This window comes from Mya arenaria, chromosome 3 (genome assembly GCF_026914265.1).
Source record: "Mya arenaria isolate MELC-2E11 chromosome 3, ASM2691426v1".
Lineage (NCBI taxonomy): Eukaryota > Metazoa > Mollusca > Bivalvia > Myida > Myidae > Mya > Mya arenaria.
Genome location: NC_069124.1, coordinates 1,932,278 through 1,948,922, shown reverse-complemented (window position 1 = coordinate 1,948,922; position 16,645 = coordinate 1,932,278). Strand labels below are relative to the sequence as shown.

At 33.1% G+C, this 16,645-nt stretch overlaps 2 protein-coding genes across 3 annotated transcripts; one reads left to right on the top strand and one right to left on the bottom strand.

The window, feature by feature from the left end:
• Positions 1–659: 659 nt before the first annotated feature.
• LOC128228026 (uncharacterized) lies at positions 660–3,391 on the bottom strand. The gene is made up of 2 exons (XM_052939052.1): positions 3,352–3,391; positions 660–1,707 (listed from the first exon to the last, which is right to left on the bottom strand). Exons 1-2 carry the CDS (start codon positions 3,389–3,391, stop codon positions 719–721), a joined length of 1,029 nt encoding a protein of 342 aa, XP_052795012.1. The 3' UTR covers positions 660–718.
• Positions 3,392–5,802: 2,411 nt separating this feature from the next.
• Positions 5,803–15,829, top strand: LOC128228101 (protein sprouty homolog 2-like). Of its 2 annotated transcripts, none has more exons than XM_052939207.1 (2): positions 5,803–6,070; positions 12,947–15,829. In XM_052939207.1, the coding sequence occupies exon 2, from the start codon at positions 13,000–13,002 to the stop codon at positions 13,807–13,809; it is 810 nt and encodes a 269-aa protein (XP_052795167.1). In that variant the 5' UTR covers positions 5,803–6,070; positions 12,947–12,999; the 3' UTR covers positions 13,810–15,829. The 2 variants fall into 2 exon arrangements, with proteins under 2 accessions (XP_052795167.1, XP_052795168.1); XM_052939208.1 differs by lacking the exon at positions 5,803–6,070 and adding an exon at positions 7,465–7,486.
• Positions 15,830–16,645: the final 816 nt, after the last annotated feature.

Here is a 16,645-nt window from a genome sequence, read left to right as displayed (position 1 = left end):
TACATATAAAAGAAGAAGTTAATGGTTATACTGTCAGCATTTTATCTGATGAGCCAATGAACTAGACAGTTGTTTAATGCAAAAACATATCACCCCCCCCCCCCCCCCCCCCCCCCTCCATTGTTCATACAACCGTCTAGACACTGTTAGTGTAACCATGAACTTGTGTCGCCCAAATATATGTCGATCTCTGCATATTGGCAGGTGTGCCACGCTGAATCACATTTGTACCAAGTCCTGCAGCCCTTCCATGTTTTAAAAGATTGAAGACATTTGTGATACCTGACCTTGAAGTATGACATTGACCTTGAACGTTCCTAGCCAAAATGCACTGATTGCATATTGCGTTTATGTGAGATCATTTGGCGCTCTAGCAATTGTCTTTTTTGAAAATTGTCAAATGATTTCAAAACGCCTCAATCACAGAAAGCAGGACGATAAAGGTTCCCTGACCTTTAACCCCGAATGTATGACCTTGGCCTGAAAGTGACCTGACCGGATGGTGTGGTCTGCAAACGAGTGGTTGAAGCAACAAGTAGGCTGACTAGGAGACTTCATATCTCGTTTGATTAGCTGAAATATAAAGTTTTTAAAGTTTTATTTCATAATACAATAGACAATATGTCCATGAGTATACATATTATAAAACATACATTAATTGCAAAATAAGTCATAGGTCGTAAGACATGATGTATTAACAGCGAAGAGGATATGTTTTTTACTCATAATACATATGAAACGTCTTTCGTAATTCAAACGCTTTATACACATACATCGCTAAATTTCTATTCACAACAGCTTTCTGAGAGGTCATCAACTCAATAAACTTAAACATATTCCGTCTTTTAAAGTAATATGGTTTGATATACATTTCTCGTAGTTCAGCATACAATTGACATTCAAGTAAAAAGTGGTATTCGTCTTCAAGAGTGTTACAAAATAAGCATGTTCTTTCATTATAAGGTGTTGCTGTTGGTTTATGCCATCTACCTGTTTCGATGCTCAACATATGACTTGACATTCTTAACCTAGACAATGCATATCTATATTTTGTTATATTTACATTACACAAATAGGGTTGTAATTCAAAAAACGACACATGCACGTAATTTCGAGCTCTACTAGACTCTCTGAGCTCAGACTGCCAAATTTGTATATAATTATCAGTAGCCCTTCTTTTAAACATATTTAGAAACAAATTTATGTCACCAACACCTTGACTAAGCCATACATCATTAAAACCTAATGCTTGTAACAACTGTCTTACATTGTATGCCCAGGACTTGAAATGTGGATTTTCCTCTAAGTGCATACAAAGTTTATCATACATAAGTTTAACATATTTTACAGTGTCCATTGTTACAATCTTTAACCAATATCTTATGACATTAATCGACCTTTTACATAATAATGAGGTTCTCCCAAGTTCACAATAAACAAAATTATTTTGGGTCTGTAATCGCACTCCTAACAATTCTTTACAAAAACGTAAGTGTATTCGTTCAATTTGAAGACTGTTACTAAGACCCCATATTTCCGATCCGTAACTCAAGACTGGATAAATAAGTTTATCGAAAAGATCCAATCTATGCTTGATTGAAATGCAAGGATATTTAGATATACAACTTTTAAGCCTAAAAACCGCCTTAAGTGCTTGTCCTGACAAAGCATCAAAGGTTTTTGAAAAAGAACCTCCAGGTGTGAAAACTATACCAAGGTAAGTAAATCTATCCACTATGTCTAATTCTCAACCCTTATACATAAATTTTAAATTTCTACTTAATCTTCCTCCTTTTCTAAACACCATAACCTTCGTTTTTTCTGGATTCACACTTAATTTCCATCTTTCACAATAATTTTCTAATAATAACAACCCTTCTTGTAATCCTGCCTCTGTATCAGATAGCAAAACTATATCATCAGCATAGAGTAATATAAATATTTTAAACACATCAAAATCAATACCTTGATAGTTATTAGTACATAAATACTCTTCTATATCATTAAGATACATTGAGAATAAAAACGGAGATAGAGATTCTCCTTGACGTACCCCTAATAAACATGAAAAATCATTACTTAATTCATTGTTATATTTCACTTTTGACTTAATATTCATATACATAGAACGTATAATATCTAACATATTTCCCCTAATACCAAGTTTTATCAATTTATACCAGAGTATATCTCTAACAACATAATCAAAAGCTTTGGAAAAATCAACAAATGCTGCATATAATTTCTTATTGCTATCAAGTAAACATGTGATTATACTATGTAATACAAATATATTATCAATAGTGCCCATCTTTTGCCTAAAACCAGCCTGGGCCTCAATATACACATGATAATTTTCTGCCCATTCACTAAGTCCACTATAATATATGGTGGCATAATTTTATTTACTGATATTATAATAGTGGAATAATTTTCTTCTAATTTCTGACGTTCCGTTGTTTTCTTAACGACATTAATCAACGGTAATCCTATTATCCCCCGGTCATTCGCACCTTCTCAATCACGCCCGATAGCTCCTAAATAGTTTTGCAAAAAAGAGACCGGATGAGACTGGAAACGGGAAAGAGTATGCTCCCCCCCCCCCCCCCCCCCCTTAAAAAAGTGCGTTAACAATGGAACATTACATTTTTTGGTTACATGTCAGTAAATAGGCGCCAATATGTATGATCTTACTTCAGAGACCCCGATTGCCCGAACATCAAAAGGCTTCATCGTGCTCATGATTTGTTTTAAGATGATTTTCTTCATTCAGGATGAGGGCTGGCTTTGGCCTTGAAGATTCATGTCATGGACAGACGCTACTCACGCGGTTGACTGTGAATGGGCAAGCAAGAAAAATCTTGAATCACAAATATCCCCATTGGTCCCGCCCCAGTAACAACAGACTAATGAATCAATAAAAACGTTTGTTCTTCGTGGTCACACGGAAATAAGGGTCATGAAAAGGGTCATTAAAATACAGGAAGCGCGTGCTTAAATGCCGGTGTCACAGAAAAGGTCAGTGGTGTTTCACAGCATATTTCATGACTGTTCAATAAAAAGACGATGAAATGGCGATCAGGTTGTAAACACTCATTTTTGTCATTGATGTTTGACTTTTTTCAATCTACGATGGACATTTCATTGACAACAATACTTGCATTTCCGCTGGTACTTCTATGGCAGAAAGCGGAAACTTCTGTCGTTTCCGGCGATTTAAAATGGTCAATGGGTGGGGTAAATGTTGACCTTACCGACTCGCGAGGGTCCGCGGGGGTCGCGGAGACAGCTGGCCTCGACCTTTGTTACAAGTTCCGGCGAACTTTCAGTCGGAACTTCTGGTTCCCTTACATCCGTCTATCTCATCAAATTTTGACAGGGTCTTTACCATTCATGAACACCGGGTGATTAAGGTTCAAAACGGCCATATGTTACAGTGATTATCTAAATGATAATGAGTCTATCAGATATCGATAAAGGTTATATATGTTATCATTTTATAACTTTCCCATAAACAATTTTAAGTGGTTAATGTGGTCACAGAAGTGACACTTGTATGATTGACCACTGACCGCGGAATGGTCATTCATTTGTTTTCTGCTTAATTAGCCAATATCAATAAGCCGCATCTGCCTTTGTTTCAGACAAAAGTGATAATAAATAGCTGATGATAAAGATAATTTTAAAGTGTTCCTCTTTATGTGCTCTTTATTTATCTAATTATCTTTTTATTTGCTATTCGGTCGGCTTCCGCAATTTCAAGTGGTCAAAACCAGCTTCTAATGAAGTCCATATTGTATGATAATGTTTGACGTCTATAACAAAATGCCACGCCTACTTTTCACACCCGATTTCCGGAGGATACAGCGCCTGAATAGTCTCAATGCTAATGAAGGCCGGGTTTTATGAATGAGCTAGGACGGTCAGAACTACTCTACATGTACTTGCACGCATCTGGTTTCATTCACAAAATCCGACCGGATATAGTATTCCAACTGCGTCACACCAGGGCTTGTTCCCACGGCATCTATAACCCATTCATAAATCGGCATACAGCCCAGCGGTCAACATTGATACACGTTTCATGTAAGTGAGAACGCTTATTTTCAGATAAGTTTTGGAGCTTTTTATGATGATGATTATCTCCAGCTTTTCGTACTTTGTTTATTTCTTTTAACAAATTGATTATAACTTGCTTACTCTTCAAGGTGACTTAGGGCTGGCAGAATTCTCCCCCTTCTATCTGGGTTGGAGATTCTGAAGTGTTTTAGACCAGACTTCCATAGATAGCTATAGCTAGTATACTTCCTTATGTACTATTTCAAAATTTCTAATATTAACTAATTGTTTGTATTCATTCAAACACAAGGTTATGTCTTACAAATGCGCTTGCAATTGTTGTTTGACTATGTAAACTGTTCTGAAGCGTGAAACTATATCATGATATCACTTTCTAAAAGTTCCCCAAATCACATACATGTGTAATATTTAACATCTTTAACACCCACAACCGTGGCGTTGAGCTCCTTTTTTGTATAATTAAGTGCATCAGTTAATTTATGTTAAAACAAAGTCATAAAATTATTTTTTGGTATTTGAACCTAATTCAAAGATAAAGAAAATATTTATATTTTTGGTAGCAATGATGAACCAGTAACATATTAAGCTCTTTATAGCTTGAAGAGCTTTATAGCTACACTCCTATAGATATTCATGTCTTTTAAACCTGCAATGTACATTTGATGTACATTTGAACTATATACCATTCCTGGGTTATGTAAATTTGAACCATATACCATTCCTGGGTTATGTACATTTGAACCATATACCATTTCCGGGCGATAACCACTCGTAGGCGTACAAGTCCATGCCATGGGCAATTTAATACTAGTAATAGTAATATAAAAAGTAATATTGATTTTAATAATAATAATAATAGGGAGTAATAATGTTTCTCCCAGACACGGACCTATAAACCATATGGTCCCAGATAATAATAGCGAGTAGCTGAAATGGTCAATATTGCCACGACATGTAAGCCATATCATTTATATGTATGTTTTATAGGTCCGTGATATTGCGCAATGATTTAAGGTATACTTTTATATGCACATTAAACACATTATTTCTTCTTGTTTATCAACACAGTACACGTGTACCATTACATTCTTTTTACTACGATTCGCTTGAATTGTTACATTTACTCTTCCATTCATCGAAAATCGCCAATCAAAACGTGTGATTTATTGAATGACCCTTGTTATCAATGAATACGCGCTACGAGTCACGTGATTAACCGCTGCGCCTTAATTGATTGACGTCCAATTTCCCCGTGTGAGTACCTCAATTTTTACGCTGGCATTTGATACAAAAATATGGCCTATTTATTGATGCAATCGTAAAAGAAAATATCTGTTTAGGTGAATGTTTTATCGTCAATGTGAAATTTAGGTCTAGGAGTTTTAACTTCTATCAGATAAATATAGCGGATGTGTTCCTCCTGATTTTCATTGATCTACCGATTTTTTGTTTGCAATAGAGACCACGTGATTCGATATCGTTCAGAGTAGTCTATCCTGATGACATGTCGGTACTGTTGCATTAGAAACGAGTGTGAGTGTAAATAATTTGGATCTATTTCTTTGCATAAATATATAATACAATGTTACAAATATAACATATTTGTTATCAGCTAATTAAAGAAAATAAATAATGATGTAATTCCCACTACCGCGTAAGTTTGAAAGTTGTGCCCCCCTCAGTATTTTTGCTAAATGGACTCGACCGGAAATCTCAAGGGAAGAAATGAGGTCACGACTCGTGTCGAGTTACACACGGCTCTCCTAATATAGTGAGTGAAGAAGAAACTTAACAAAAATAACGTTTCAAAAACACGTAAACCTGAAATTTTATGGATTTAAATAAGAAATAAATATAAATGGATTAATATGATAATCCTATTGTGATTATATTGTGAAAACTTGTCGCAGAAAGTGTGTATTCCTGAAGTTGTTATGCGAGGTAAAACGCGGCTGGCCGCTAAAGATGCGGGAAAGAAAATGTTTCAATGGTGTGTATTCTGTTGTCTAATAATATTGTCTGGATAACAATGGATATAAATATGTGCAGTATGAGGTGAACATTTCGATGTGGTTATTCTCTGGATTTTTATTTCAGCTTTGCTTGTTTTGTTATTGCTGGAGTTTAATGGAGTGATCTGAAATCTCTGGGATGTTGCACATGTCGTGTGTCCTTCCTGGATATACACAAATATGGATTAAGAGTGGGTTTTTGTGGTTGTTCTTCACACATGGATTATAATGTTGGATATTACATGTATACTTGTTGATATGAGCAGAGTGGATTTGTTTGGGGATTTATTCAGCTTGTTTTTATTATTTTAATTCTTCAATGATTTTCAGCTCGAGTTTGACCACCTGTTTGCGTGTATTCCTTAGAACAAATTTTGACTGTTGTAAAAGAGTTTCATTAAAAAAACAACCTTAAAAGTATTGTGGCTTGTCACCATATAGAAATAATATACAGTTATTTGTAGGGAATGTTGAAAAACAAGAAATGTAGGACAAAAAAATCATGCTAATTCAATGTTTCAGTGATTGCAAAGTTGTCATATTTTAAATTACACTAAAATAATATTTATATTTTAGTTACATGTAGATGGTACATGAATTCTTGGAATTTCATTCCTTTCACTAATAGTTTGCTATTTTAACTTTTTGTGACTATGTAGGGTTGAGTTTTTTGCTTTTGCGAGTCAATTAACAGGTGTCTTATTCCTACAAAATGCACATGTATAAAACTTTTAAAAAATGTCCAGCAGTAAAAAAGTAATATCAAACATTGGAATACTTTTAAAGTGTTCCAATATTTGATATCACATTTTTACTGCTGGAAATTTCTTTCTAGCCAAATGAAAACTTTATAAATAGGTCCTATCACCATGGATAGTGAATTCTTCGGACGTCACATTTAAAAAAACAACAGATTTCTAAAAAAACAAGAGAATTTTTTTTCAGAAACTATCCAGTCAAGTAGATCAGAAATTTATTCATGCCAAAGAATAACAAATTATTCTCAAAAGGATTTATTTTTTAGCCTTTCCCTACCTAATTTTGTTTTCCACCAAACCAGGTAAAATTGGTGCTTTCAACTACTAGCAGTAAAAGTAAGGTCAAATAAAATTAATGTCTGACCTTCAGAAATTCTATTTGAATAAATTCAAATCATGCTTATTATTAGTAAATTTATTTTAAATTATATCGCTGGTAAATACAGTACCAATAACCTTATTTTGTCAGGTTAAGCTTTGATCATGACCCAGGATCAGACAAAATATCCACACACAAAATATACGTCTTAAAGTGAACGCACATTTTTATGGACAAATATAATTTTGTTTTCATCTTCCTATTTTTAGTTAGTGCCGGACCAGATTGAAACATATCCAGACTCTATCATAATTGAGGTACTTTTTTTGGCTAAAATATTCAGACTAACTTACTTTTTTGTTCGGTGAAAATAGTAGCGGTGTCGGGTACAGAATAAAAAAAAAAATCTGGGGAAAATAGGTGCAGTAATCTGAACAAGCAAAAAAATCAGTTTTTTGTGGCCTTATAGCACTTTGAACCATCCTTATTCCACATTGATTTACACTTGCTTAAAATCTGAAATTTACGTCCCTTATTAAATATGCCTAGTAGAATGTTGTAAGAAGTTCAACTTGTTCAATTTGATTCAAAACTTTAATTTTGATACATGTGAATACACAGTTACATGTATGTCAAATTATGAAAAAAAGCAACTAACAATTTGCATTGCTTTGCATCAATAATATGTCTGTAAGATTAAAATTCATACCCTGAAAAATTTATATAGAAAATTGCTGAACAATATATTTTGTTTGTTTAATTTATATATATAAAAATATCTGGAGTTTTTTTTGTTATTTTGCGTATAAATTGCAGTTACAAAGATAAGACTCTGTCAGACATTAATGTGTAATTTTAATTGATTGAAATTTAATGTGAATTTAATGAAACTCTGTACCTAGAGCCCTTTCTTTCAAAAAAATGCTGAAGTCTTGAGACCTATTAATCTTTTGATAATGGAGCATGAACGTTTTGGCAGCATTATCAAATTAGATAGGCAATTAAGGTTAACAGGTGCCCATATTATCTGCAATAATTGGTCCATTGGATGATGGTCTTGATTAAACAATCTCATGTATTTATTTTATATTTCATTACTACATAAAATGATAAAAGATTAACATGTTTTGATCTGTACTTTGGTATTATAGGGTTTTAAAAGCAAAAGAAATTCTTCTGTGCACTTGATTATCTCACCTCATAAAGATACGCTCCTAGTGTCAGAAATGAGTTGATATTTTTTTTAATTGAGCAAATGGTATCACATTTTTTCCTTCACTAATGCAAGTGTTTTGTTGCTCGCATTTTCAAATAAAATATCGTCTCTGTAAAAGGCGGGAAAATATTTTTTTAAGAATAATCAACCCAAAATTTTAATTTCAAATTTGATGACAGTATTCTTTTGGATTTGAGCAAGTTAAAAGGATATTAAATTCTATTATAGATGGGGAGAAAACTTCCTTCTGTAATTTAATTTTAATCAATTTTTAAAACTGTTACGATCATTTTTATAATGATCTTTTTCATAAATAGCAAAAACTTTGGTCCGAGTTATAAAAAATATAAAAAGCTCCTAATTTTATGATATTATTTATATAGAAATTTATTAATCTAAGAAAAAGATTAATATCCTATTTGATCTGAATGATGCATGCTTTTCGGCTTGAACCTTCCCAAAAATAATAGAATGAAACTGTTATTGTAGACTGTAAATAATCATTGTAACTTTCTCTAAACATGTTATACCTGACAGGTATTAATTTAATGTTATATATTTGATGATATTCAGTTGAGACTCAGCAATAACAGTGCCATTGGAAATGTTATTGCTGTAGAAAGTATTAAATTATAATCAAACATTGCAAAAATGTTGAGGTCTGTGCTTCTTGAAATTTGTCTGGAACACCAGTGGATGTTTGGTTGTCTGCTTGGTGTTCATAGAGGATGTTTACAAAATAAAGACAGGTTGGAACCTGTTTTGCCCGGGATTACTTCATTGTGAGAATTAAATGTTAGACACTAGTAAGTATGTGGGTCAAGAATAATCTGACATGATGGCTTTATTCTGATTAAATAAAATGTCAACAGCTTTGTCCCATTTTAATCTAAGGTAACATTTATGCAACAATCACGACCTGGTTTTGTTCTTACAAGTCATACATACAATGAGTGTATGGCAATTAATGATGAATTGAACAAAAAAAAAACTATGAATAAAACATAGGTCTGTCTCTGAGTCTGGGTAGCAATCTTGGTGATACACCTGCTAACTGGTTACTTTACTCTAGTGGGGATAGTACTAAGAATATTTCGTTGACATTCTTATACACAGTTTCATAGTAAACAAGGTCAAGATGTTGTTGTTGTTGTTGTTTTATACAAAACTTGTTTTCTGTTACTGTTATGCACGTATTTCTAATGTCTAAAATATGGCTAAATATTTTCAAGATGTTTTCTGTAATCCAGTTGAAGCAGATGGTCACAAATATTGACGGGCTGTATACCCTAGTAAACAGCCTGCCGTAAATCACTCCGAGCTGCACCATTTAAAAGGGCCCTATCTGAAAACTTTGGAATATCAAACATAAATTATTGTAGATGAATATCTGAGAATTAAAAAAAGAAGGTGAATAGATCTCCAAAAGTTTGAAAACAATTTCATATCATGTAATTGTTGTTACACATTTTAGTTTTTGTAACTCTACCGTTTCTTGTCCTAAGCCGAAGCTCAAAGCATTGTGTACATTTCATATAGCCTGTTCAAACTGTTTCAAAAGATGTTGTTTACTGAATGACCTACTTTTAGCCTATAATAAATGTTTAACAAACTTCTTCAATGTACCCGAAGTTTACTTGTGGTTTCAAATATACCAAATACCCATGATAATAAAAGCTGCTGTGTCTGCAGGTTTGAGATTAAGAGATAGAGATGATTTGCATACAAATTTTACACTTTTTCGCAATAACTGAAAGGTCACAGGTGAATGTGCCCTTTAAGGCTGTTTATAGAATTAATATGAAAACTCATGATTTTGAAAAGAACATCCAACACTTTTTATGTAAAAATGTTGAAAATGTATGTGATGGGTACTGATTTTTTTTTAAATCATGGCCACAGTACATAATTGCATCAGCAAATTATATTTATATTTTAAACTTCTTAGCAAATCTACATTTAAAGTAAAAATATTTTCTATGAAACCACATGATAGGGCTAAAAAATATTCGGTATCACACTGTTATTCCTGATCAATGACATTTGAACACAATTGTTCCAGTCTTCGAACTGGGTATGCACATTACTCATGGTCAGTAATTGACCCCTGTTGATTTTGGAAACAAAAGGTCAAAAGTAAAGATCATACTGACATGAGTAAACAGCCTGTACGAGAAAAATATGGGCACTGCCAACAGGAGACACCAGAATTTTAGTTGACTTTCAGGCTAGTGTGATATCATTAAAATATATACTATCATGGAACGTTCCAACTTATTTCTGTTCGTAGATTTAATAATAATTCAAATTATAAATGTGTGACAGAGTACTCTGGTTATAAAGCTTTGTCAGTGTCTTAATTAGCATCACTGGTACCAAATGAACCTTCAGTTTTTATTATAAAGCAAGAAATCGTAACAAATATCTGAAACAAGATTTATTTCCAAATCCCACTGAATGACCGGGCATTTTGTAAGTTGTGGTTTTCTACAGGAGGGTAGAGAGTTCATCAAGGATTATGTACATTGGTACAATATCTTGTTTTTTAACCTCCGAATTCAAAGTTGCCGATTTGGAACTATACGTTATAAAGGATTTCAAGGGACACTTTTCAGACCCAGTTAAAGCTTCTGTATGGTGAATGCCTTGTTTACAGTTGAGTTCAAGAAGTGCTGAGCTTATACAAAATGCAAATGAGTACTTGAATAAAGAGGTGTTAAATGGAAAGATGTGTAAAATGTAAATATGTTAACACATAAAAGATGATAAAACATTTAAAATTCAGCTTGAAGTTCTTTAAGTTTTAAGTGGCTGTTACTTTACTGCCTAGCTCTGTTGTTTATGAGGTGTTGACAGATTTTTCACAGACTTAATGGAAGATTTTTCACAGACTTAATGGAAGATTTTTCACAGACTTAATGGAAGATTCTTCACAATAGTATAATAGTATGTGTATGATACAGAGTGCAAAATGTTGAAAAACAGACACAGTGACTTCAAATTCTAAATGATATTTTTATAACAATACATGCACATGGAGCTTTAACATTATACAGGATAGCAACTATGTTTTTAAGCTTAATAACTTTGTTTTGTTTGTTTTCAAACACTGATTCTGTCTGGGATTTGTTGATCTGGCAAGAAAGAAGTAACTAACAGAATAAGTGTTTTATACAGTTTCCTATTTGTGCACAGTATTGATCACGGATACATGTGGTTGTACACAATATAGGGTGAATTTTCTCCTCAAGAAGTTGATCTTGATGTTCAGTGGACCAGCAAAACTTCTGTGTCAATGTTTTTGCTTTGATCAATAATGGTTTCACTATGAAACAGATAAAACCCACGCCCACTCCTTGGAGAAATATTGGATCAGCAATGACCAGCTTTTTTGGCTTTTTACCAAGGCCTTTGTAATGATTGTTCAAAGACTTGAGTTGGTAACATGCGGTTATTGGTTTCTTTTGTCGGATTCAAGAAACACTAACAAAATGTATTCCTCTCGAATTTCAACGTTTGTCAGTTTCTATGACGTCAGGTCATGTTTTATTGTTTATTTTTGCACAAGTGTCCTTGTTGTAGAGTTTGCAGTCACTGAATATAATTCAGTCACTAAATATATATATGTACACATGTATGTGCTCAAAATTATATGACGGCTCAGTCTCCGTTTAAATCAGCTAATCTACATAATCAATAATAGCTGACTGCTGATTTACCTAAATAAATGTACAGTAAATTCGAAATATATAGCTATCTTATTGGACAAAATATAATTTTGAACACCAAAGTCCATTTTCTGTGATACCACATAATCTCAAGTCCTTCTGAATAAATAACACTACGGTACTAATAGCCCACTTTATATCTAGGATTGAGTGAATTCCTTTTCGGTACAAACCTATAAACTCTTCATCTCTGAAACAGACTTTGATGTAAGATATAACATTATACATGTTTGTATGTGGTTAGAGTTGTGACCAAACCAATCCTAGGCTTGGATACAATATTGTCGTTGTACAGTATTATAAACAGTATGCTATATTGTTGTGGTCATGTTAGTTCTCAACTTACATGTAATGTAATGTCTGTCTTGAATTTGGGTCCATGTAAAAACTAGGAGAATGAGAGAAAAAGTGGTTGGTGGGATTGGACCTTTAAGGGCACACAAGACATTCATGTGGTTTAATATTACGTTTGTGGTTATTTCCAATAATTATTTTACCAATTTCTGGCTGCTCCTATTTTCTCAGTAGGTTTACTGTGCTTGGGTTGTTTTAAACTTGCACATTGTGGATTTATATTGATTTAAAAATGTTTTAGGGTAATGTCACGAATGTGTCAAATGCAGAGAAATTTATGGTGTATTTTATACATAAGTTATATAAGTTAAATTAAAATTTGTTTTCAGTGTCTTTGTTTGATTAGACTTATAATTATAGATGTTATATAATAAAATGTTAATGCTTAATTTGTCTAAATGGTTTCATAAACTACCGGCATAATTCTGCTTCTATATTGTACCAACACTGTTAAACAAACTTTTTCTGTCTATTTTCAGAAAGTGATGATTAAGACTACAAAACATGTTACAACGTGAAACTACAGAACAATATGGGCAGTGTGAGTAATATGAGGCCGTCCCGTTATTCGGCACCTAACAATCTACCTCCCGTGGACGTAGCTGGGGTGATCACCCTCGACCAAGTGCGACTCCAACCTCGAAAACAGAACGAGTACGTTGATACTCCGCGATCCCCGATTTTCTCTTCGGGAAAGTCTTCATCACAATGTGGTGGGGGCTCAAAGCCACTAGTTGGCAACTTGGCTCCGAGAGAGCGTGTAATTTTACCCAATCGGACACCAACTACTCAAAGTATTATAAGAACTCAACCAATTTCGACAAGTCCGCCTTTAAAAAAGGATTTACCATTAGAAGTGACACAGCAGGACGATGCTATAATATGTTCCAAGTGTGGGAAGTGCCGTTGCGGTGCTTGCACCAAGGACCGTGAGTTGCCATCAAAATGGCTGTGCGGAGACAAATTTAATGTGAGTCCTGAAACTGTGGTAGAGTATGCAACATGCTTGTGTTGTGTAAAAGGCATGTTTTACCACTGTTCTAAAGACGATCAGGATGCGGAATTTGAGTGTGTGTCGGACCCCTGTGCAGGCTGTTCACGGCCACACTGCTGCAAGAGATGGACTTGTATATTAGCGATGAGTATATGCCTGCCATGTATGTGCTTATATCCTCCGGCGAAACTTGCGCTAATGTGTTGCACATCCTGCTATAACAAATGCAGAAAGAAAGGTTGTCAGTGCAAGTCGAATAGCCAACAAAAGCACAAGACAAGCAAATTTGATTCGCAATACCGAGGCCTGTTAATAGAGTCAGACAGAGAGAGTTCCTCAGTTTCGTGAAACTCCGTTGTTTTTGTTGACACTTGTTACGTGGGACTTCTGAAGTCTGGACTTATTACAAATTTTTTTTTTGCTAAGTTTGTATATTAGAGCGACTATCTGTGATGAAATTAATTCTAATTGTTCTGTACTGTGCCATGCTTTCTTGAAATGTGGATCTATAAACAAGAACTCTTTAACGTGGTATAAGGCCAAATGAGAATAATGTTGTGGTAATGTTTACCTGACCAACCCTATTTTTATGTCCTGACTCTAATTATTTTTTTGATTAATATATTTATCATTATTGGAAATATAAACCCTGTGGCAGTATAATTTGCACCGTTTCAACATAATGTCAGAATGTATGATGTAAACAATATAACTACATACATACATTGTACACAATTAACTAATTTTCCTAAATAAAACATTTCCCTACCTAGTGGTAGGCTACCCAGTCTTATTTGTCAGTATGTAGCGGGAACCACAACATTATTTTTGTTGGCCCTTGGTATACCATGTCTTCCCTCGGTCAAGATGTTTTCTACAATGGCTGACAACTTTCTGCTCTTTCTCTCATGCATGAATGCATGTACATTCTACATGCTGTTTTGTTAAATATCCTTACTTTTGATACTCAGAAGAAATTATTCAAATGATCAAGTCAAAAAAGTTTGAAATTATTTTTATTCTTATTAATCATGTTAGATGGTGACTTAGTTTTTTATTAAATTTAAGCTTTTTTAGGGAAAATATTTTTCTTTATACATTCTGTACAAGTGGTCAGGTAACCCTTGTTGGTGATTGCGTTTATACATGGGAACTATCAGTATAACCTTTTTAGATAACATATTTACTGTTCGATTACAATTTTGAACTTTTACAATTAGTAAATTTTGGAAGATCTATTTTATAAAAAAATGTGAAGGTAAAAATAAAAATTTATATGGAAAATTAGTGCACCATGGCTTAATCCCCTATGTATTTTGTTTTCGTCACATTTGAGGATGATTTTAAGCTGATTTAGTGGCACATACAAATGCTTTCAAAAAAAAACATCCATTGAAATATTTGAAATTCAGATAATACATAATACTGTTTAACATGAATGTGGAATCATGGATACAGTGCTCTGTTTCTTATTTCTTGTTTCTGTTTTAATGTCTGAATTTGTCTTTGTAAAATTTGTTATTGTGAACAAAATTGTTTTCTTTGATACTGAACAGCAAGTTAATAGGATGTTTAATTGTTATGTTTTTGTACCAAAGAAGACTTTTATCATGCTCTACTTTAATGTGCCAGTGAAATCAAGTTGCATATTTCAACATAGAGAGCTGTTTAATTCCTCTGCTAGAAAAATAGTCCAGGAGTATACCAATAAATTACACAATTTGAAGATATTGCTTTAAAAGTATACTCTATGTATAAAATATGCAGCTTGCTCTTTGATCCAAATGTGTTCATTTTCATGAGATGTTAATCTCTTATTTTCGAGTTATTAATGTCTTAATCATTTTGTTTATTCTTGTATGTTACAGTAACTGTTTGGAAATTTGCATTAATCTGATACAATTAATATGTAAATTCATCCTGCCACAATATTTGAATCATTGTTAGGTACTTAAAATTTCATTTTCTATCTATATATGTAATTTATTGTTTTCATTTAATGCAATTGATGCAGTCACGTCATTTCTGATAACCTTTAAGTTTAAAAACCTTGTAAATAACAAGGAAGATTTGTCTTTCGTATTTTTTTTTCTAAATCTTCAATGAGGCTGATTTAAGTTCAGTTAAATAAGTCATCTACAGAAGGTCTACAGTTTGGTATGACCCAGAATGTACTCGGCAAGTGGAGAATAGGGCAAGAAGTCTTATTTTATTGTTATTATGTTGTTATTTCTGTTATGGGTTCATTATAGTTGTTACTCTGCCTTCTGGTTGTTACTTCTCATTCCAGTCACACTTCTTGTCCCATTTGTCAGCCTGATATGGACGATGTTACATCTTCAACCAAAGTAAATCTGTATTACAAATATACACTCTTACCTAATTCTTGATTCACATTTTAAACTTCTAACATCATTTTTAGCCTAGAGAACCATTACAGAAAGGATGGTAAATGCCAGTTTTTTTCTCTGATAAATGATACAATTATATTTAAAGGTTTAATATTTATGAAACTTAGCAAGATTTCAGTTACGACCAGAGTTATAAATTATAAGCCCATTTTGTTAATTGTTGCACTGATGAATGATGCAATTAAGTTTAAAACTTATTAATGAAATTTTGTAAGATTGCAGTATATAATGACCAGAGTAATTAATTATATGGAAATATGGGTAACTGTGCCAGACATGGAATCAGCTGAATTACTCTGACCGAATATTGCTTGTTAATTATTCTCCCCACACAGTGATGACTTTGTTTAAGACATATTTAACATGGTTAATACAGGAAGCAAGTCATTAAACTGTTAATAAAAACAACACAAGTTATAAAACTGTAACATTTTACCATCACAGTCATTATTTATACCAACCCAAGTTGGTAAAAAATAAGTGTCTACTTGTTAATAGTATAACATATAAATTCATCTTAACCAAGTTAAAATTTCAGAAAACTGGTCCAAAGGAGTAAATCACTTTTGAATGAATTGAGGAACATTCATTAAGTATTTCATTAGATGTTACATATTGAATCATTTATTGCAAAGTTTGTATTCATTATATAATAAAAAAATCCACACAAACATGGACATGATATAATAACATCAATCACTTTCATAAAGACATTTAAACATGAACAAAATCTTCTAATCACCTGTTTTCCATCTGTCTGTATATTGTTAACA

What these genes read in the sequence shown, in the direction of transcription:
- LOC128228026 (XM_052939052.1), bottom strand. Translation starts at nt 3,391, where the DNA reads ATGGTAAAGACCCTGTCAAAATTTGATGAGATAGACGGAT. An exon ending in ATTTGATGAGATAGACGGAT is followed by an intron (nt 1,708 to 3,351) that starts GTAAGGGAACCA and finishes ACCTTGGTATAG; the next exon opens with TTTTCACACCTGGAGGTTCT.
- LOC128228101 (XM_052939207.1), top strand. Translation starts at nt 13,000, where the DNA reads ATGGGCAGTGTGAGTAATATGAGGCCGTCCCGTTATTCGGCACCTAAC.